At 38.9% G+C, this 14,742-nt stretch overlaps 1 protein-coding gene across 7 annotated transcripts in view; it reads left to right on the forward strand.

The window, feature by feature from the left end:
- Positions 1-14,742, forward strand: part of PJA2 (praja ring finger ubiquitin ligase 2) — a 39,060-nt gene that overhangs the window by 16,307 nt on the left and 8,011 nt on the right. For all 7 annotated transcript variants that reach the window (XM_064642487.1, XM_064642481.1, XM_064642485.1 and 4 more), the window contains 6 exons: positions 4,025-5,048; positions 6,909-7,088; positions 8,495-8,665; positions 10,252-10,357; positions 13,941-14,043; positions 14,343-14,458. In XM_064642487.1, the coding sequence (XP_064498557.1) occupies positions 4,025-5,048; positions 6,909-7,088; positions 8,495-8,665; positions 10,252-10,357; positions 13,941-14,043; positions 14,343-14,458 (1,700 nt within the window). The remainder of the gene's footprint in view (positions 1-4,024; positions 5,049-6,908; positions 7,089-8,494; positions 8,666-10,251; positions 10,358-13,940; positions 14,044-14,342; positions 14,459-14,742) is intronic.

Here is a 14,742-nt window from a genome sequence, read left to right on the forward strand (position 1 = left end):
GACAGTCCCCTCCCTCGCCTGGCTGGTGATGCTTTGCCTGATGCCCCCCAGGATACAGTTGGCCCTCCTGGCTGCCAGGGCACTGCTGACTCATATTCAACCTGCCATTGACCAGGACCTCTAAGTCCCTTTCCATTGGGCTGCTTTCCAGCATCTCATTAAATCTCGCTTTTAGTATCATCCGCAAACTTACTTGATGTACCTTTGAGTTGTGATTCCAAGTTGTTTATGAAGATGTGGAAGAGCACTGACCCTGGAATGGAGCCCCACTAGTGACAGGTCACCAGTCTGATGTCACCCCATTCACTATAACCCTTTGTGCCTCACCCATCAGCCAGTTGCTTACCCACCACACAATGTGTATGTCTAGCTGTGAGCTGGGAATTTTGTCCAGAAGAATCCTCTGAGAGACAGTATTGAAAGCTTTATTGCTTGCAATCAAACAACTGCATCAACTGGCTTCTCTTGATCCAGTAGGTGGGTTGTCTTGTGACAAAAGGAAAGTAGGTTTGTCCAGCAGGACATTCCCCTCATGAAGCCGTGCTGGCTGTAACCAATGGCTGCATTGTCCTTCAAATGTTTATCAGTACATCCTGGAATCATATTCTCCATAATTTTACCAGTCAGAGTGAGACTGACAGGCCTGTAGTTTCCAGGGTCATCCTTCCTGCCCTTCTTGAAAATTGGGAAATTGTTTGCCAGTTTCCAGTTGACTGGAATATCCCTGTGATTCCCAAAACCATTAAAAAATTGTTGAGAGAGGCCTTGTGATGACATCAGCCAGCTCTTTGATTATTGTTGGATGAATCCTATCAGCCCCCCACAGATTTACAGAGATCCAGCTGGAGCAAGCAGCAGATCCCACACAGGTTCAGTGTCAACCGGGAGTTTATTGCTCTCACAGTCATGGTCCTCCAGCTTGGGGCACTGGACCCCCTTAGCCCATCATCTCTATTGAAGATAGAGGCAAAGAGAGATTTAAACACCTCTGCCTTGTTTATGTCCCTGTCTGTGAGGTGACCATCCTCATCCTGCAACATGCCAGTGTTATTTCTGCACTGCGTTTTGCTCCTGCTGTATTTAAAAGAGCTGTTTTTATTGTCCCTTGCATTTCTTCCCAGCTTCAACTCCAGCTGAGCTCTGGCCACTTGAATTTTCTCCCTACAGTGATGAGCAGCCTCTCTGTATTCCTTCCACGTTACCCCACCTTTCTTCCACGGGGCATACACCTTTTTTTTTTTTTTTTTTTTGCTTTAGCTTCAGAAGAAGATCCTTGCTCAGCCAAACCGGCCTTCTGCTTTCCCTGCTTGACTTCAGACATCTTGGAATTGCCTGTTTCTGTACCCTTAGGAGGTGGTGCTTAAAGAGTGACCGGCACTGCTGGACTCTAGCACCTTCAGAGGCATTTTCCTGCGGGACCTCACTAACTTTTTTCTGAGCAGCCTGGAGTCTACTTCCCTCCTGTCCAGGGTTGAAGTTTTGCTGGCACTTTTCTTTCTGTCACCTGAGATTTTACATTGGATCACGTTGTGTTTGCTGTGGCCAAGACGGCTGCCAGTTCCCACGCATGAGACCCTCTCTGTTAACAAGCAGCAGCTCAAGGAGGGCACCTTTCCTAGTCAGCCCAGTCAGTCCTAGTCAGCCCTGTACCATGAACTTATCATCCAGGTGTTTAAAGAATCTAGGAAACTGGAAGATAGGTAGAAGGAGATATCCTTGGAAATATTAAAAATATGACTGGATTTGGTCCTTGGTAACCTACTGTATGTGAATCTGAGCAAGCGGAGTGGACTGGATGATCTCCAGAGGGGCCTTGGCTGTTAGTGGTTTAGTAAAGGAGCTTCAAGATTTTAATTAGATAAAATGTAATGATACAGTATTACTTCCTGGAAGCCAGACTCCTAGTGCTGAGAGGCATAGCTCTCATAAGATTCCAGTGCCACAAATTCACCAACCTAGTCATGGATAACTATTTAGATGAGAGATGAGACTTTTTTTTTTCCTAATTTTTTTAAGGTCTTGTAGTTATGTTTCTAAACCCCTAAATATTGACTTAAAGTACTTTCAAGTTATGCAAACCATTTTGTGTTCAAAAATAGATTGGGCAATTGCCTTGGATAGGAGTTTACAAATTACTTGAACAGAGGATTGATTTTGTAGTAGCAGCAGTATACATGTTTTAACTCTTGCTGCTAAATTTGATGTTTATTGTCCCTTTATGCAAGAGATGTTGCAGTGTCATATAACTAAACTGCATTTGTGATGAGGCAACTACTAGCTGCAATACAACATTCAACCCTGCTATTATTTTCTTATGTGGAGTTACACTCAAAACTGCACATGCAAAATACAGTCCTCTTAGTATGTAATTTATAGTACCAATAAGTGACTTTATCTGAGTGTGGTAGAAGGCACAGTTTAGCCAGTGTAGTGGTTTGAACCAGGTTTTCCCCCTGAAGCTAAGAAAATGGTAAAACCCCAGGGGGTGGTGACCCCTGGAAGTTTTGTCCAATGGGCACTTCTGCGAAATGTAAACATACCACAAGCAAACGGAAGAGAAGGTTAGTTGTAGTTGGGTTGTAGAAGTGGTAGCCATGTTCTGAGGCCACGAGGAGCAGAGGGCAAGAGCCCCTGGGGGGGGCTTTGGCCCCCAGCCCCCAGCAGGGCCTGTGGGGACCTGGAACAGCATAAAGCTGGGCTAGGTGCCTGCAGTTGAGAGCTAAGAAAGTTTTCTCCACCGTGAGTGAGCAGAGACAGCAGCGGCAGAAGCAGCGTCCAGAAGCGATGGCAGAGAGCCAAGAAGATAAGAAGCGGCAGAGGCATTACAGCCAAGCAGGAGAGACACAGTGTTGTCCAAAAAAGAAGCTAGCAGCAGCCAAAAGAGAGAACTGAGTTCTACAGAGAGGAAGTTTGGGGGTAAGAACTGCAAAACTCCCCTAAACTTTCTTTGAGATCCCTCCAAAATGGAGGGGGTGGACTCTTAGTGATTAGAGGTCCTAAATGGAGTAAAGGAGCTAAGAAGCTCGGTTGTCCTGAGAGCTCAGCCAGGACAGTGTGTAGGAGGTTGACCTTGGAGCCCTCCCTTGCTGCAAGCTACAAAGAAGCTCGCAGCCATCTTGAGGCAGAGCACAGACGCTCTGCAAGGGGCTTGAGTCTCCTGAAGATACCAGACTGTCACAAAGACACCCACTGTGCTCGTGATATGACCGTGGTGGAACGACCTTTGTCTGGGGTGAACGTAGCCCACGGAAGACCCCTCGCTTGGAGACGACGGGGCTGAGGGGGATACCCCCCTTGTGAGTGCTGTCAGAAATCCAGCTATCAGCTGCTGCGTGTGAAGAAGACAGATTGCTGCTGCCTTAGAAGATACTGCTGCTTTGAGACTGAAGAAGGGATCTGTCCTTCTTCCCTCCTGGACTTTTATTTGGGGGGAGAAGAGATCTGATCCATTGTAAATACTTATGTCATGGTAGAAATAGTTGAGATTGTGTGTATAGTGTATTATAATATTTATTTGTATAGTCATTGTAATATATTCCCTTTCCCCCTATTTTGAGTCTTGTGTGTTTGTCTGGAAAACCCATCTCACATTGGATTGAGATGTGACAGGGGGCTAGGACTAGGGAATTAGAATTTTGGGGATCTCAAACCATAACACCAGTTAATGAATTAATAGTCTAATATGGAGATCAATGTTTTTTTGAGTTTTCCTGTTATCTTATAATTCCCTTCTTTATAAACAGTGCAAAAATTCTGCTTATGAACATGTTCCTTTAATACTATTTTTTCCTATCACATCCTGAGCTGGTACTGTATAATTTAGGTCTATTTCTGTAGACTTAGTTTGTATAAAAGAGAAAGGAAATGTATATTAGTGAAGAATGACTGCATCTCTGATAAATGTTTCTGTCTATCATTTTGCGCTGCGGTCCTAGTAAATTTTCCCTTCTTTTTATTGAGCAGTTGTTGTAGATGAGAATATTTCTGTTGGTTTTGATTATTCCAATGCATTTTTTTCTTACAGCTTTCTCTGAAGGTTCCAGACCACTGGTTCAAGTTCCTCCTGCTCTATTAGATAAGCCTTTGTCAGAAAATGGTGGAACTAGAGAACTCATTTGCCAAAATGTATCAAGCCAAACTTCTGAAGCGAACACACCACTATTTTCTGTAGTCTGTACTGGTCCAGAAGGCAATCAAATCTCACAGAACTTTATGAATCCTGATGAAAATTCTGAGGACTTTGCAGAAAACACATCTGGAAGACATAATGATTTGAATGGTAAGAATGGAATTGCTTTTGTAAACATTGACTCTTATGAGCCAGATAGCAGTGACGGAGAGGAAGATGATGCTCAAGACAAATGTTCTTTGGTAAAAGAAGCAGCATGTCTCATTCAGGGACAATTAGATAACATACTTTCTCAGTGCGAAAAAGACGTGGAGCGTCTTATGGACTTACAGTCACAACTGTCTTCTTTCAACCACGGTGTTTCTAGAGAAAATTGTGAAGGAGCAGGACCAATGCCTTTGGCATGTCCAAACAATAGGACACTTATATCCACTGAAGATCAAGCTATACCAAAAAGTAATCTGAGTGGTACCAGTTGTGAAGCACAGCAGATAAATCATATACTGGATGTTGGAATCGGAACCCCTGTTGCTGATGTACTAAATGTCAGTGATGGAAAGGCTGACCAAGAAAAGTCATCTGAGCCAGTAGTGAGACCTAAAATTAGAACACGAAATACTGCAAACCAGCTTGAGAGAGAAAAGCAACTCCCTAATGATGAAGAGGAAAAACCACTTTCCTCTTCCTGGAAGAGAATTGGAGTTGCTGATTGCCAGCAATGCCATCCTGAGTGTCCCTTGAGAGACAGCGAAGAGATAAGTTCTGGTGTGTTCTTTCTCTCAAGAGTGTACAGTGATCAAAAGAACACAGGAAAAAATGCAGCAGCTCAAAACCAAAATGTTCCAGATGATAGCAGTTTTTGGGATGAATTTGAAAACTGCAACAGATACTTCTTAATGTCCCATGAAGATGAAGACAGGTAGAATTTCAATTTTATCTGTTTTAGTGTTGAATCTTTTGTGTAAATCATGTGCAAAACTGAATAATATGTTACCAAATGGGACCTGAAAACTTGAGACATTTCAGAATATGATCAGATAACAAGATGCCATCATTTCCTTTCAGTTCTTCTTTACTCTTCTGGTCATGTAAAAAGCCTTTCCTTATATCTAGCATTAGACCATCTTACCACTAAGGAATATTACTTGTTTATGGGTCTTTGAAAGTTCTCTTCAAGAGTTAGTCTTTTCAGAATTTGGTTTTTTTTGCCATGTAATCTCAGTATTCTGCATGGCAGCCTATATATGTTCTTGTCTCCAGCCCTTTGAAAGAAATTGTTCTTCCTTGTAATATCTGAAGAATAACTTGATGGGGTTGCTTATATCCCCTTTTTAATGGAAATTCTTCAGACTAATAGGAGTTTCCAAAGTACAGAAATTCGCTTGGTCTTACAGTATGCTTAGATAATCTTTTTAAATATATATTAAAAAACTTGACCAAACAAAATAAATCCAAAACAAACAATAAAACTTTCAACCCAAAACCAGACAAAGAACCAAATAAACAAATGGTTCTAAGATGTTAGTATTCAGCTTTAGTTGGTGCAATTTCAGATGCATTAGACTACCTATCAGAATTTCTTAATAGATGTGATTTCTGTTGTAAAGTAATCCATTAAAGTAGCCCAAAGTTAATGAATATTCTTATTTCCATCACTTTTCTTAGTCATCAAAATTGTAATAGAAAAACATATTCCTGCCTCAAATTAAAATTCTTAAATATAATCTGTGGAACTTCTTTATTCTTGTAATACTTACAGAGCATAATGTGCAGTTTTTTGGAAGTACTTAGATACTATGGAAGTTCTTAGATAGAACTTTTATTGGCATGTATTTGTAATATGAGATATAAGGAGGGTTAATTTAAAGTGAGTTTGTGAAGTAACATTAATACACCTAAACATGCTGGGTTTAGCAGATTGAAAACTGAGCTGTGGATATTGTGGATTGCCGTATAAAATGTGCTCTGTTAAGCATGTTTGCTATTCACGTATTTTTCTCTAACTTTTTGAAGTGGCGTGGTTAGTTGACTATATTTTGAATTTCAGCAGGTGTCAACTGTCACTGTATTGAGTGAACCTTCTAAGTGGTATGTATTACCAATGGTAGCAGTAGTTCCATCTTTCTGGAGGTTCTGCTACCATTATGATTTTAGCTGCCCACAACTTGTTATTTACTACCCTTTTCCATGTGGTGGCTGAGCAAATTGTCTTGGAAAAAACTCCCTGCCGTTCATCTGTTTGGGCTAGTGAATTATATCATTTCTAGAGAGTCATCTGTTGTATCTTTTTATGGTTGAAAGGAAAGGATCATTCTATATGGCTTATATGTTGTGAGAGCTTTTACTTTAAGTTTGGCTAAGAGGCAAGGTTGACTTTGCTTATCATTTGTTAATCAAGCACTGGTGTTCTCAGTGTCACTGCTGCTGTTTCTGTGTTCTGGGAGAAAGATTTGTATAGTGGGTCTGGGTTTCTGTTCTTGTATCATGTACTCTGCAAATGTGGAGAGGGAAGAACAAAACATTTTTGCAAAGTAGGATCAGCAGAATTCTTGATTTTTATTTTTTTTTCCTTACAGACTAGTTGTTTATTTAATCCATTCTTTATGTATACCCGACTTTTAATACATCTATAAATAGCACAAAATTCATTTCTCCTAGAAAAAAAATCATCTATATTGAATGCAATGTTGACAGAAAGGTAGAAAATCGCAGAACATTCATTTTGTTTCCCCTAAAGCAGTGTTTAAATTCATGCCCTGTTGCCTTGTTTAAATGGCAGCTCAGAATGCAGCGATGGAGAATGGGCTACGGCTGTGCCTAGCTGTTTGACTGCTGCGGAACAAGAGCAGTCCTCAAGTGAAGAGAGCTGGGATACTCTCCCAGACAGGGAGGAATGTGAAGTGCAGAGCATCAGCTGTGATGTAAAAGAAGAGAACACAAACTGCGGTTTACAAGAAGGGTATGGCTTTATTTCATATAGCTGACTTCCTGTAGCTTCTAAGTTCAGCACCATCAGGGTCATCCCCATGACACTACACCAAGTGACATCTATTCTAAAAGCAGTTACTGTACTAGCAGCAATCATTATAACAATTGGAGTAGTTGTGTGTATTTCAAATTAGGGGAAAAATGGCATTTCATGGAAACAATTCTGTTTAATGAAAGATAGAGAAATAATGAGGGCATTGGCATGTAGTGTCTATATGTTTTCATAAATTTGATGTAGTGACTTTAGAAAGCCAGATTAGGAAAATTAATTGTTAAATGTTACATAAAAATCTTCTGACACTGCTTAGTACTCCTTGAAAAGCACTTGTTTAACTCTTTGCTTTATTACGTCTCCTATTCCACTGCTGCTCCCTGTTTTCTGCAGCTCTATCAATGATTCAAGCAAACTTGAATTGCTTGCTTGCTGTAGTTCATACAACTTATTTATGTTTTCCGGTCATTCAGTGCTTTATAAATTGTAGCTGCAAGTCAAAATTTGTAGCTATATGGAGCCAAGGAAAGTGTTTGGTTTTGTTTTTTTAACTTAAGCATCTAATATTGACTTTAGCTTGTGTCTTTACAAAGCAAAAAGACCACACCTAAGTGATGTTTCAGCTTCTTCCACTCTTGACAGCACCTGTTGCCAAGCAGTTCACTTTGCTGTTAATTCTTTTTTAGTATTGGTATCCCTTGAGGTTTGGAGAATTAGTGTGACTTTATGAAAACTTTACAGATACCATCTCTTTCAGAATAACAACAATGCAGCTGTGTAATCTTTAGCTTTCTTTGATGTGAACAGCCTGGAAATGTACACAGTTTTAATGTGATTCCTGTTTATTTGCCCATTTACTAGGAAAATGGGACTCACAGCCCTGTGGCTGTAAATAAACATCCAGGTGACTAGTGCTCCTCTAGAATATCAAGGAATGAGATGATACTTTCTCCTTATGCAGATAGGAAATACCTTATGTAGTACCTTATGCAGGTACTATTTCTCTTGCAAGTAGTACCTCTTTGCATTGTATTCAGGCCAAGCTTTGCCATGAAGACTGTTCCAAGGTGTCAAGACAGTCTTTGATAAATAAGAAAATATTTAGTACCAAATTTACTAGCCCTGGCAGGGCTGTACTGCTGGTCTTGAGCATTAGACAAATAGCTTTGCTGTAGAACCATGGGTGTTACTAGATTCTGACTCTGGAGCTGATACCACTGGGAGTTTCTTGAATTTTTATGGCAAACCGTGAATTTTAATCTGGGACTCTGCTGTCTGGGAAACAGACTCTTTAGTCTTTGTAGTATGTTTAGCTATTGTTGTTCACATATGTTTGTAAATTCTCTTAGCTTTTTAGTTTTACTTTTTCATTTATTTATTTGAAGGGAGGAAGGTGAGATTCTTTGGTTACCGTACCGAGAAGAAGTAGAAAGTAGCAGTGATGAGGAAAATGATCCAGTTAATGATTTCATGCATCCTGCATTCTTCCCATTCAATGGAAATAACAGCTTTGAAGATGACTCCAGTGTGAGTGAAGACCTGGATGTGGAGTGGAGGTATGCATTTGATAGTTGTCTGCCATAATTTCAGAGGTTTTGTACTTGCTATTTGGCTTTTTATGTAAGATGTCAAAAGTACTCATGGCTATCAGTATGCAGTTGCTTCAAAGGCTTATAATCTCAGTTTTAAGGTTTAAAGTACTTCAAGTGCTAGGTGTCTTCTAATGAGAGAAAAAGGATGTAGATTTGCTAAGTCAGTCTGTGATTTGAGAAAATTCTGGTGCCCTAAATATTCAGGGGATGGTTGTACCTTTTCAATTAATTTTCAAGATAGTAAGTATAATTAATTTTCAAGTGGAAGTATAACAAAAGTAGAGCAACATAAATGTAATCAGCATTCAATCAGCCCTGTTTTATAATTGGTCTTTTCCTCCTTTGAAACTGATGTAGGTTAGACATTATAAGCCTATTTTATTTCTTTGAAATGCCATGCAATTACCTAATATTATCATAATTCTGAATGCTTCAATCAATTTTGTCATTAGATTGCTGAAGAATATTGCTGAATATTTATTACAAAATGCTGCAAATACCGGGAGTAAAGTGATTTGAGGCACGTTCACAGTCTCATCCTAGAAAGTGTTTGTTTTAAAGTAAGAGTGAGCTAGACAGAGTGCTTTCCAGTAAGAAAATTAACACTTGCTCTCTTCTGCTTATTAAAATATAAACTACAGTCCAGACATACCAAAAACACTGGTATTTTCTCCTTGAGAAGTTACATTGTGGAAAGGCACAGTGGGGACTAACTAATGCATGAGAGTCCAAATTAGAAGTAAGGCATATGTTCTTGCAATGTCAGGCAGTAAGCCAGCAAAGGAATACTATGATAGGGGGAGAAACTGACTTTTAAATGTTGGAGGTTAGCCTTGGTAAGCTTCCTAATTACTAAAAATAGGAAGGAAGATGTTAATGGTCTGTTAAGGTTTTTTGGTTGAACATATGCAGATCTGCACGTGATTTTGCTTGTTTCAAGGTTTGATTTCTGATTGTTGAAAACAGAACTCAAAGGAGCTGCCACACACCCAACACTGGAGCAGGGAAAACAGTGTGAGGGGGAAGTAATTAGAGAGAGCAACCACCATGCACTGACCCCCGTTCCCTGTCTCTCTGCCCTGCTTCAGGGTAGGGGAACATAGAGGAATCAAGAATGAAGGAGCCAAGTTGAGCTTGGAAATAAAAAGAGTGCTAAGGGGAAGGTGTTCTAGTTTTTGTCTTTGCTTCTCACCATCAAAGTCCATTTCTTTTGGCAATAAATTCATAGAATTGTAGAGTGGCCTAAGTTGAAATGAACATAAAAAGATCATCTGGTTCAACCTTTCAATTAAATTAAGGTTTTTCCTAAGATAAGTCTGTTTTGCTTGTGGTGGTGTTTTATGACTGATCAGCCTGTGTTTATCTTGACCCATGAGCTTTTAATCTTATTTACATGCATGTCCAGTTGAGGTAGGGGAGTGAGAGATCAGCTGACTGGGTATCTGGCAGGTAATTAACAGGTTATGTGCAGTAAATTGATGTACCTGGCCCTCATGTTGCTACTGTTTACTTTGAAATTAAGACCATGTTTCCTAACCCATGTTTTTCAGAACCCTTGATGAGTTTGAAGTCCTGGGACTTGCTCTAAACATTCCTTACATGGACCCTCAACTTCTCACATTTGTGGCACTAGAGGGACGCTTAGAAGCTGTGGAGGTATTAAAATATTTTCTATGGTTTTATACTAGTGATGTTGTGTTATAAATGTTTATTATTGAATCCTGTTTCTACATAATCTGAAATCCAGAAGAATCAGGGGGAAACAATTGCTTTCCTCTGTTAGCTTGAGCTTTCAGGTCTACAAATCTGCAAATAAATGTTGGAAGTTCTTTTAAATTATGTACTACAAGAAGTCATTGATCAGTGCCCACTCCTTTTAGAATATATATATTATATATATATCAGTAAAAGACTTTTCTGTGTTTGACCATCTTGACTCCATGTGTTTTAAATAAAGAAAACCCCACAGTAACAAACAAACAAAAAACCCCAATCAGAAAAACAAACCACCCCCAAAAAAAAAAAAAGCCTTTTACCTTGTTTTAATTCCATTTGATCTGTCTAATTTTGGACAGACTAGAGCATTTATTATCAAGAGCCAGCATAGTTATGATCTTTGTCTTTTCTGTGTTACCTGATGTTGGTCAATGTGAGAGTGAATATAGAGCTACCTGAAATCCAGTTTGGTGCAGTGCAACTGCCAGAAATCTCCCCTGCAGGGTATTTGTCAAAATAAGAGTTAAGTGGTGAATTGAATGTTTTGTGGTTGAGATAAGTTTAGGGCAGCAAGGGGCAGTTTGACTACTAGCACCTATTGTAAAGGTTTGAACAGGGCAGGCTGTATGTCAGTGTGTGCCTGCAGACAAAATACCAAGGGCACTTTGAAATGCTTTCTGAAGCTGGCAGACAGTGGAAAAATCACAAGTAATGGTTTTTTGCTTTTTCCATGGATATGTTCAAAATCAGCTATTTTGTGAATAAACTTCATGGTACTTTCCATGGGGGTGGAAGGGCTGTTCCCTGAAGCTGGCTGGCATGCAGTTTCCAGGTATTGTGCACCCCCCCAGGGTGTATGGGAGGTCATCATCATTTATGATCCAGCACCATAGGTTCTTCTCCAGCTGTGCAGGATCTTGTTAGCATTACTCACCTGGGGACACTTCAGAACAGCTTGTTAATGGGGAGAAGGTATGTTGATATCCTTATTTGAAGTTGTACAGAGAAAATTCTTGTCTCCTTCATAGCTGCTAGTTCTCACTACATCAAAAAACCCCAGAACTACAGAAACAGTTGATCTCCTTTGCACCAAAGCAAGACATTCTGTGTAGACAGGGGAAACCTAATCCCATCTTTCTTAATTTTTTTAATCTATATGTTAACACTTGAAGAGGAGACTGAGTTTATTGTGACTGAGGTTTTTTTTCTCATTCTTGTGTAACATCACCCTCATTACTCTGTCAGAATAAAACTGTGCAGTCTTGTCAGACTGACCGGTAAGTCTGTGCATGGCTGGCTGAGAACCTGCTGTCATTTTGCTTGTGTCACTGGGAACAGGTTGTCACTGAACACTGACATATGACTACAAAGATAGTTATTTTGTGGTACCTGTGGTACAGGTCACTGTGATTATTGGACAAGAGGGGAAAGATGATGATTTGTGCTTGAAATTAGCATTTAAGGGTCTAAAACTTTATGGTGGGCATAGAAGTCTGGCATATTTGGAATTAGCAAAAAGAAGTGGTAACTGAGTAGTAAAAGGAACAGCTGTATTGATTGTGACCAAATGGACAACACAGATTTTGAGTAAGAATCCTGACTATTCCCTTCAAATCTCAAGCAGAATATAGAGCAGTATGAAGATGGTTACTAAAAATTGTTCAGAAAACATGAGCAATGTAATTTACTGTAGCTATGAAACACTTGAAAGGGATATGACACAAAGCATCCAAAATTTAAGTGTATCCTCACTGGAGGGGAAAGAGCGGGGCAGATCTGCCTCAATTAGTTGTGACATTTGGAGAGGAGAAGTAATGAACACATTAGATATTTCTTCTGTAAGACTTTAGGTTCCTAAAATTTAATAAAATATGTGTGGGGTATTTTATTCCATTTCTTTTAAAGAAATTGTGTAGCTGGGAGTGTCTGATTTACTTCATTAGCAGTATAGAACAGATTGGTTGTCTCTGCAGCATCAGTGACTTTATGAGTATTTCCTGTGCCAGTTCACAGATTTGAGAAGCTCAAACCCCTGTACACTGTAGCACTCTTTGTTTTTAACAGAACAATGTCCAGTATTTTGTTAATGGTACATGGAGAAGTAAGTGGTCACACAAACAATAAGAGGAAGGACATAAATGTGTTTTGAAGGTACAAAGTTATCTTATAAAAGTTGTAAAAAAACCTGCTTTGCTGTGCTTTGTTTTTGAAGATGTGGTTTTAAGCATCAGAGTCATAGTGAGGCTTTGTGTCTATGATGTTTCTTTTGTATAGGTTTCAAAAGCAAGCAATACAGTGTTTTCTGTCAGAGAATACTAATACTGGATGTATACAGAGAGGTTTGACACATCAGTAATAATGCATCTCTCTGTCTGCCTGGGATCCTATCTAATTTTTCCACCTGTGTTGGTTAATCTAACTAAGCATAGTATTTTTACCTACAGCTTATTCTCAGATAATTGCAGTTATAGCAAAAAAAATTACAAAAACTAAAATCATCTTAACGTTACTAACATAGTGTTGTCTGCTGTAGCAGAATTGAATGTTTTTAAGCTGTTATATTGGAGCAGTGTACCTGTTCTGCAGAGGGACTTGCATACTGCAGTAGGGATAACTGTCCCAGGATTTCCTTTATATTGTCAGATTTCTAGATCTTATACTTCTTACTAAGAGAGTTTTGTGGCCATTAGAATGAATAATTTTCAGGCTGATTAGAGCAGTAAGTAGTTGTACCTGAGGGGTATGACTACTTCATTCAGCATAGGAACCCAGTACTTCTGTGTTCTTGGCTCTTCAGTTTCAGTATGTTTGCTCTTCAGACAGGTATATCTAGTACATTTCTCAGAAAATAAAACCAAATGTTCTGAGTTCTCTGGTTTTATCTTTTTTTTCCTACTGGATATCCTTTCAGTGTCTTACAGGGTTGAATGTATGATGTAAACATCAAATATACTTGCCTTGGAGTCTTAAAGATTTTGTATGGTGAAAAACTTAAATTCAAACCAAAGTTACTTCAGAGCATTGTCTGTCTTAGGATGAGAAACATCTATATGGATGCTGGGTTTTCATTTCTGGAAGCTTAAATTGGTAGTGTAGCCAAAGTACTTAATATTTTTGTTTGTGCCTGAGTAATTCAACAGTTAAAACCAGGAAACACATTAATGAGGCATTTATTTTCAGAAAGCAAAATGCACTGGCAGTTTTATGTTGGCAAAATGTATTACATTTTCGACTTACTGCTGTTTCTGTAACTTTATAAAATTAACAAATGTTTATTAGAGATAAGGTTGTGAATGTCCTCATACTCTAAAAGGGCTTAAAAACGAGGCATTACTGTTTTGACCTTCAGTTTCATCTCATTCTTTACAAAAATAGAAATGATATAGTGGCTAGTTTGACAGACATAACTTCCATTTAAGAAAGTAATACTATTAGAATTGGATTCCTTTTCCTGCTTGTTTGGTTTTATATGAAATGTTACATTTGTGAGTAAAAGAACTTGGTCTCTGCTCACTCCTTTCAGGCTGCTCTGGCACAGTTGGAGTCTCTTGCCTTTGATGTTGAACAGACTCGTCCACCAGCTACTAAGGAAACTATAGATTGTCTGCCAGTGGTTCTCATCACAGGTGACTACAATGGTTTGGAAAAATCATGGAAAAAGTAGTTTCCACAAAGTTTGTAAGAACAACTTTCTGTACTATCACAATACTTAAATATGCTTACTGCCAATGCTGTTTTAAAAGCTTTTGAACCTTGAATCAAACTGAGTATAATTTTAAGCAGATGGAAAACTAATCTTTACTAGTGATAGTATGACTTTATTTTGTACCCATTAGTGATACTGTTGATAATAAATGAATTTTAATCTGAGCTCATCTTAGATACAAAACAAGATAATAATGCTTTTTCTTCATCATGGGTTTAGGTCAAGATGAGAGTTGTACGATCTGTTGCAGTGAATATGTGAGAGGTGAATACGTGGCAGAGCTACCCTGTCATCATTTGTTTCACAAATCTTGTGTAACTCCTTGGTTGCAGAGAGTAAGTACTAAAGGATTGGTGGGGGGGTTGTAGGGGTTTTGTGTTTTCTTCTGGGGAGGAGCAACTTTTAACTTTTCAAAAAGGATGGTGGGATTGGGATGAAATACCAATACCAATGTTACATTTATGCATTATGGAAGCAAATTCTAGTGCAAGTGAGGAGAGAAATTTATATCTGTACTTACCTGAAGGGCAATTTCTTGAATAGAGGGGATATTTTTGTGAGAAAAATGTTTTGCTTTTAGTAAGAATGAAAGACGTGGTTGAGTTGTTTTGGTACAAGA

Source organism: Pseudopipra pipra, chromosome Z (assembly GCF_036250125.1).
Source record: "Pseudopipra pipra isolate bDixPip1 chromosome Z, bDixPip1.hap1, whole genome shotgun sequence".
Lineage (NCBI taxonomy): Eukaryota > Metazoa > Chordata > Aves > Passeriformes > Pipridae > Pseudopipra > Pseudopipra pipra.